The sequence below is a fragment of the Sminthopsis crassicaudata genome, chromosome 5 (assembly GCF_048593235.1).
Source record: "Sminthopsis crassicaudata isolate SCR6 chromosome 5, ASM4859323v1, whole genome shotgun sequence".
Taxonomy (NCBI): domain Eukaryota; kingdom Metazoa; phylum Chordata; class Mammalia; order Dasyuromorphia; family Dasyuridae; genus Sminthopsis; species Sminthopsis crassicaudata.
Window position 1 is genome coordinate 204437746 of NC_133621.1, and position 7786 is coordinate 204445531.

Here is a 7786-nt window from a genome sequence, read left to right on the forward strand (position 1 = left end):
GGTGAGGTTGTAAACCAAGGATGTATGGAGTAAAGATAAGGTGAAGAACTTACAAGAATGTCTAAATTCCTTTTCTGTATTTTATTTTCTCTAGGTCTCTGTGTTCTCCGTGACTTCTAGAACATGGAAGGAGAATGGGAAAATAAAAGTCTAAGATAAAAGAAGGTTTGCTAATGGTCAAATAAAGGAAAATTCAGGAAGGAAGCAGGAAACAGCTAACAGAATGAGATTGGGGGGTAAGAGGGAACATCCTAAGATAGGTAAGGATGAGAAAATGGGGACAGAGAGCAAGGAAGAGGGTTGTTTGTTTGTTTGTTTTTTTAAGCAGCTAGGGATTCTGTGTAACTGGGACTAGCAGAAGGGGAGGTAGGATCTGGCAGGTGATAAGACATGGGGATATATTTAATGGGGCTCTCACCTTTAAGAGTTTGTGAATAGCATCTTTCAAGTGCTAGGAAAGAACTGAGGTTATGCTTGCAGGCAGTCCCTAAGTACAGAACCAATAACAAGAAATCCAGCTGAGAATTTTTACCTTGATTCTTCAAGTAGAGGCCTGTGGTTGAAGGCTATGATCCTCGAAGCTAGACCCTAAATCCATCATATTTTTAGAGAATAAAAGCTGAGAAAAATAAATATAATCTTGAATAATTGAATGAGGATCAAAAGGTCTTAACAGCCTAGAATGTGAGTTTTCTACTTCACTTATTTTTTATTCTTCCTTATCTGGTCTGTTCAATTCATATGATTTTAAGATTTGCAATACATATATGTATGCCTATATCTATATTTAAATATATATCTATAGTTATATCTATTTATCAATTCACCTATCTACATCATTCACAATTACTTTTCTACTTTTAAACCAGTAACAAATAATTTAGATGACTCCTATTTCATAATGCAGTTGGTTTCATCATTTAAAAATTATTTCCCTTAACATTTTGGATAATTTTCTTTCTCCAGATTTTGCTATTATTTTATCTAGATCTATAAATCAACCCTGGTATTTTGATTGATATCGTATCATATATGTATATTAAGTTAGGTAATATTTTCATTTTTATTAAATAAGCATGGCCCAGACATGAGCATTGAATATTTCTCCAGAATTACAATAGTTCTTTTTTTTTTTTTAACTCATTCAGTGACCATTTATTAAGTTCCAGATATGCCAGATCATGTACTGAGCACTGTGCATACAAAAAAATGCAAATGATCCCTGCTCTCAAGGAGTTTACATTCTAACCTGAGAGACATTATATAAATTATACATAAGGTATATACGGAATAGTTGGGAAGTAACTTTCCAGTGGAAAGCTTTAGCAGTTGTGGATCGAAGGGGAAGGGAAAAAAGGCTAGCAAAAAATGGTATTTGAGCTGTTTTGAAGGAAGTCAGGGAAACTAAATTAGGATTAGATCTGTGCAGAATAGCACATTTATAGAAAGAAATTAGAGAAATATGTCATAATTTGGTGCATTTTTGTTCATAAACATATCCGTGTATATCTATGTATATTTATTTCAGGTATGATTCTTGATTATAAACAATCTCTTCACACTCTGCATTATGTAGTTGCCTAATAAAGATACACCCCCTTCTCCTTTTTAGTACTGCCCATAGATTTCTGAAGAGACATAGATGACAGTTCTTGCCAGGTCAGGATTTCACTTTATGTACATTCCCTTTAAGATGTAGTCATGTTTTTTCTAGAACTGAAGAATTTCTGAACTCATGATACTAAATTGTCTCTTTACACTCAAACCTGAAATCATGGAGCTTTGTGTGATAACTAGACAAGTTTCCTTTCAGTTTGAGTGTAACTAAAAATCTAAAAAAGGTAGTCAGCCATAAAACTATTATTAAACATTGTCTTTTGAAAACTAGTTGTTTCATTCATTCTGTGTCAATTTTGTTAGAGAAAATGATTTTTTTAAGAGAGAAGAATATAGTGTTTGATTTAAAAAAGCATCTTTATTAGCAGAGGAAGCATATTGAGTTGTAGGACCTAAAGGTGGCAGATTACAGATGGCAACCTTTCAGGTATCCTGAAAGGTCTTTTCCTTGGCATTTGTTTTTCCAGGCCACCCTGTAGAGAAAGGGAAATGAAACAATGAAAAACTGAGCAAAATTAGCCTTGGATAAATGTTCATTTTTAACATGGAGTTATAAAGTGATATTTATGAAATACAATTACTATTTCAAAGAGAAAAGAAAAAACATAAAAAGAAAATGTCTCATTAGGCCTTAGTTTTCTCATTTTTTTTAAAAAAAAATCAGGCTATTGGATTTTAAAGATTTCTATTAGGTTTGAACCTTTGTGATTCTTAATGTTGAGGCAACCAATAAATGAATCCACTATTCAATGATCTGACCAAATTAGACTCTTTAATATCTCCTTTTCTTGTTCCAATGTTTTCTATCTCTCGGCTTTTGGAAGCTAAGATTAATTTCTCACCTTTGCATGGCAATTTTCAATATATAAAATCCCCCTTCTTCAAGGCTCATCCCATAATACCTCCTTCCTGAAACTTCTCAAGATGCACCAAGTAAAAGTGATCCTTTCAAATTTCAACTATTTTTAAAATCTGCATGTCTCCTTTACATCTCACACATTTTGCTCTGTTTCATAACCCTTTGAATACTTGTCTTTTTTTTCCTATTTGGTTATAAGCTTCTTTGGAGATAGAGTTTATTTTAAGCATCTAATATAATGTTTTTTGTTACTGAACAAAATTTTGCAAACTAATTTGACTGAATACATTGCCCAATGCTGAAGAAATCAATTCAAAACATATTAATAATATCTGAAGGAGCATTCTTCCACCCTACCCAACCTAATTCCTTATTATTATTATTATATAATTATATTTTATTTATTATTATATAATATTATACATATATAAATATTATTATAGTATTTATACCATGCTTTCAATCTAGGATTTCTGACTTCTCACTCCCTCTCATTCCCCCCAAATAATCAGTTGCCAAGGCATCCCTTTTCTACCCCTGTAATATTTTTTGTGTATAGGGGAGAAAGGGATCTTCTCTAATCTGACTCTTCCAACAGCTGGTTGCAGGTTCTCATCACTACACACCTGGATTATAACAATATGATCTCCCCATTCCAGTCTCTCCTCCATTCAATTGTCAAAAAGTTCTTCCTAAAACATAAATCTCACCATGTCACCTCCTATTCAATTAACAGCTCCAGTGGTTCCAAATTACCCCCAGGATTACTCTGTTGGCATTCAAAGCCAAATCCATTTTGCCAGTTCTCTTATACTTTACACTCTTTGCTGTACTCTATGTCCAGTGGCACTAGTTTCCTAACTGTGCCTTGAATCAGACATTCCATCTCTCAATTGAACACATTTTCTCTGACTCTCTCCCTTGCCAGAACTCTCTCCCTCCTCTTTTCTGCCTCTCGGGTTCTCTCACTTCTTCAAATCTCAGCTAAAGCTCTACCTTCTGAATAAATCAAGATAAACTGCATCTAAGCTCTAGATTGCATGAATCTAAGTTTTATTGTATGGGACTATTAACATGAGTCCCATAATGACTTATTGCCTATCAAATAACATTCAAATTCTACTTGGTTTTCTAATCCCTCCCACCTGGTACCTCCCAATTCTTTCAGCCTCATTTCATCACATTTAAGTGGTTCACTTCTATTCCTTTCTGTTCCCAGGATGCAATCTGTTGCTGTTCTCATCACATTCTACTCACACGGTTGCTGATGCATAGAATAGTTCATTTCCAATCATTTGATCTTATCCCTGAAGAATCCAATTTAACCACCATTTCTTTCAGTGAACTCCAGAATCAACAATGATTTCTCCCCTTTGTACTTGGTTTGCATCTCACTTATGGACTTTGGGATCATTCTGAATTATAACTATCTGGATTTATGGCAAATCCATCTGCTAAATCCTAGGCTGCATGAGGTCAGGGACTGTGTCTTATTGAATATTTTTTCTCTCAACACCTAGTGCAGTGCTCTATACACAGTAAATAGGTAATAGGTAGTCTTTTAAAAAGCTTGAAGATCTATAGAGTCATGTTGCAAACTGTTTTGATTAAAATTTTAAATTGTGCTCCTGCCTGTTATTTCATCTCTAAGTTATTGGGGTTTTTTGGGGGGCCGTGGGGACATGATTCCTGGCCACAAAAACAGATTGGCAGAAAAAAGCAGCACCACAAAAACCCTAGGATCCTTATTAGGAGAGGTTGACTCATAGAATATTGTTTAAAATAATTGCTAATAGAAATAAATCCAACTAGTTTAGTTGCTGCTAAGCAATACACAACAAAATGGACTTTATCTTTGAATAACCTCAGGTCATCCCTGAAAGAAATGAATTATTCTTTATAGTGATTGAAAACATACCATGCACTAATGCCTTGTTGATCTACAATCTTTTTTGCACAATTTACTGTTTTCACGAGGTTATCTTCCTCCAGTTCTGAAACAGAAATGAAAGCAGACATAAGTAAGTTTCAAGTTCATTTTATCTAAAAGGACCAATCCTCCTAGTTAAGGAAGAAGAAACAATATTATAAGATTATTTTCCTAAATTCCAGATAAATGAGACTGCAGTCAAGAAAGGAAAGGCCTGTGCTCTCATTCATCTCCTCCAGACCTGACTTGAATTTCTGTATCACTTTAAGGCTTACAAAATACTTTTCTCTCTATAACCCTGTAAAGCAGCCAATTTTCAGATGAGAAAATTGGGACTCAGAGAGGAGATGTGACTTGTCCATGGTAACACAAATAGTCAGTGTTAATGTCAGAACTTAAAGTCAGATGTCTTGACTCCAGGCTCAGGGTGCAGGGACCATGACCGCAGGTTGAGGGTCATCCATTTAAAAAATCAGGAATAAAGTCAAACATGAATGGACATTCTGTTTCATTTTTTTTTTTCCTTTCAAATAAATAAGGGCTGTGAAGTTGTTGTGGTGGTGGGTGACTCATTCTTAACACAAGCTAAGAACAGATGAAGACTAGGGAGCTGAGTTGAAGTGACTTCTGCAGGAGCACTCAGCTGTCAGGTAGTGAGTGATAAAGACTGACCATACAGAACAGCAGCTTAGAAAAAACACATTTTGGCTCACTGGTCACAGAAATCAGTCAGGGATAGAAGTAGCACCGTTACATGCCCCACGTATTAATTCTGGAGCTGAAAGACCAGGTTCAAATCTCACCTTGGACTCTCCCTCTCCCTGTATGACCTTGGACACTCTCACTTCCCCAGACCTCACTTTAACCACTTGGGAAGTGAGAGTGATGGATTAGAGACGGCATCAAGAGATCTCTACATCTATGATCCTATAATGTGGACTAAAAGGATCAGTCTGAATCACTGAGAATTTCCATTACAGACATTCCCCAGCCAAAGGGGGAAGCTAATTTAGGTAGCTACCTAAAATGAAAGGAGAATTTGAAGAATTGGGTCCCTTCCTTCTGAATGATCTTGTACCAGTCAACAACAGGACTAAGAAATGATACTCTTCTGAGAAGAGATGGCCTTTTTTTAGTTTGGGAATGATGAGAGAGGAACTGGGAAGGTTAATTAGAAATTGAGTTTCTTTTTGGCTTTCTAAAGCAGCTTCCCTGTGTAAGTGTTTAATCTGCATATTATGGACCTTGCTGAGCAGAGTTGCTGTGCCCCAGATCCCAGAGGTGGCTCTTACCTGAGCACTTGTAGCCACACCCATTGGTTGCATGTGGGGTCTTGCCATCATCACACCAGTAGTGACTGTTGATCTGCATTATCCCATAATCAGTGCTTTTATCTCCAGGGTTGTAGTTTCTTGCTTTGGTATTAAAACTGCTCTCCCACCTTGCCAAGCACACCCCTGTGAAGAATTCATTTAAAGAGGGATTATTTCATATATTATCATATTTATCCAGGAAAACCAATACTCTTGAATTGATTAATCATCCTTCATTACTGATAGTCTATAGATGGTGCTTTGAATAAATTACAGGTTCCAGAATCAAGAAGACCTGAGTTTAAATTCAGCCCTCAGAGACTATGTGTGTGACCCTGAGCAAATTGCTTAATCCTATCAGCCTCAGTTCCTTACCGGTTTAAAAAAAAAAAAAAATTACCTGTAAAAGGAAATGGCAAAGCACTCCAGTGTCTTTGCCAAAACAAAACAAAACAGAACAAAACAAAACAAAACAACAAATTGAGTAGCTTAGAGTTGGACACAGCTGAAATAACTCAACAACAGCAAAGCATTATTTTCTGGGTTTTTTTAATCGAGGAAATTGGGGTTAAGTGACTTGCTTATTATATATCTAGTAAAGTGCCTGAAGTCAAATTTGAACTCAGATCCTCCTAAACTCTGGGGCCAGTGTTCTATCCACTGCTTCATTCAGCTGCCCCAACAAAGCATTACTTTTGCCAGTGTGAGCTGATGGTTAAGTTTTCACTGAGCTTTTTAACTTTTGCAAATAGGCAAACATCCAAAGGAAGAAATTGAAAATGAAAGAAAACAAATATTCATTCCTCTGAAACTGTCACCCCCATTTTTAGCCCTCCTCTCCTTAGGGTCTGTGGAGATCACAGGAGATCAAACTTACAGTTAGCCAGGCTGATTTGATGGTAGTTAGCCAAACCCAGATTCTTTATTCTTCTGGCAAAATCACATCTCTCCAAGATCTCACCATGGACTACCATGGGGAGGAAGATGAATCCCAGAAGAAGGAGTACCTTCATGTTGCCTGAGTAGTCAAGCTGCTCCAACTGTTGAGGCTGAATCAAGCCCCAGTATTTAACTTCTCTCTTCAGTTCCTCTTCCTTGCTTTTTGAGGGCTCCACATGCTGGCTATGCAAAAATCAAGATTTGTTTATTGCTACATTTCCCTATTTCCCCTGAAGGCAGAAAACCTGGCACATAGTATGGGAAGGTACCTCTCCCTCTAGTCCAAGGTTCAATTAAGGTGACAGGACAGGGACAGATTCTGCTTTCCTGGTGTAACACCAGACTTACCCAACATTAGTGGAATTGATTTACCAGTAAATCAAATTGTAACAGAGGAAGAAAGACTCAGATAACAGGCTAAAATCCACCTTCCTCAACACTAATGCCAATCAGTCATCCTGATCTCTATCTGGCCAGTGGACCCAGATGGCTCTGGAGGGGAAAGTACAGCAGGTGACCCTGCACAGCCTCCCTCACTTAAATCCAATTCCTTACCTCCCTGATGTCATGGTCCTCTTGGAGAACAACAGTAACGATATATAAGACAAGAGAGTCTGAGAATCACAGAATTTCAGAGTTAGAATGGAATCCAACTCTTTCCCATCCTATGTTCAAGTGGAATCTTCTCTGCAACCTACATGATGAATAGTCAAATAATTTTTCCTGGAATCCAAATCTATTTTTAACAACTTTGAAACTTTTATTTACTTCATCTGAGAAAAATTGCACATTCATAAATTACAATCCTTATGTAATATCAGTTATTAGTATTACCTGTTTATGGGCCAGAACTCTGAACTTGAAACAAAGGATTCTTACAAGGTACTAAGTCAGTGGAATTGATAGAAACAATATTTATCTAATTTACATGGTTCAGTATGATTGATCTGATCCTACATCTCCTTATAGGGCCAGAACTTGAAACAAGGCACTAAGTGGAATTGAGGAGACAATGGTTAAATCTATTTTCCATTGATTTAATCTTACAACAAATAGTGGTTTCCTAGTGATACAATGATTGCTGTATACTCAGTGTGTAGGATATAAGTTAGAAGCCTCAGCCAGGGA

The 7786-nt window shown here is 36.6% G+C and overlaps 1 protein-coding gene across 1 annotated transcript; it reads right to left on the bottom strand.

The window, feature by feature from the left end:
* Nucleotides 1-1124: 1124 nt before the first annotated feature.
* Nucleotides 1125-6798, bottom strand: LYZ (lysozyme). The gene is made up of 4 exons (XM_074269659.1): nucleotides 6597-6798; nucleotides 5699-5863; nucleotides 4395-4470; nucleotides 1125-2090 (listed from the first exon to the last, which is right to left on the bottom strand). Exons 1-4 carry the CDS (start codon nucleotides 6730-6732, stop codon nucleotides 2024-2026), a joined length of 444 nt encoding a protein of 147 aa, XP_074125760.1. The 5' UTR covers nucleotides 6733-6798; the 3' UTR covers nucleotides 1125-2023.
* Nucleotides 6799-7786: the final 988 nt, after the last annotated feature.

Coding starts and splice junctions, on each gene's coding strand:
- LYZ (XM_074269659.1), bottom strand. CDS start 6,732: ATGAAGGTACTCCTTCTTCTGGGATTCATCTTCCTCCCCATGGTAGTC. Junction 4,471..5,698: donor GTGTGGCTACAAGTGCTCAG/GTAAGAGCCACC, acceptor TTTCTGTTTCAG/AACTGGAGGAAGATAACCTC. Junction 2,091..4,394: donor CAACAAGGCATTAGTGCATG/GTATGTTTTCAA, acceptor CTTTCTCTACAG/GGTGGCCTGGAAAAACAAAT.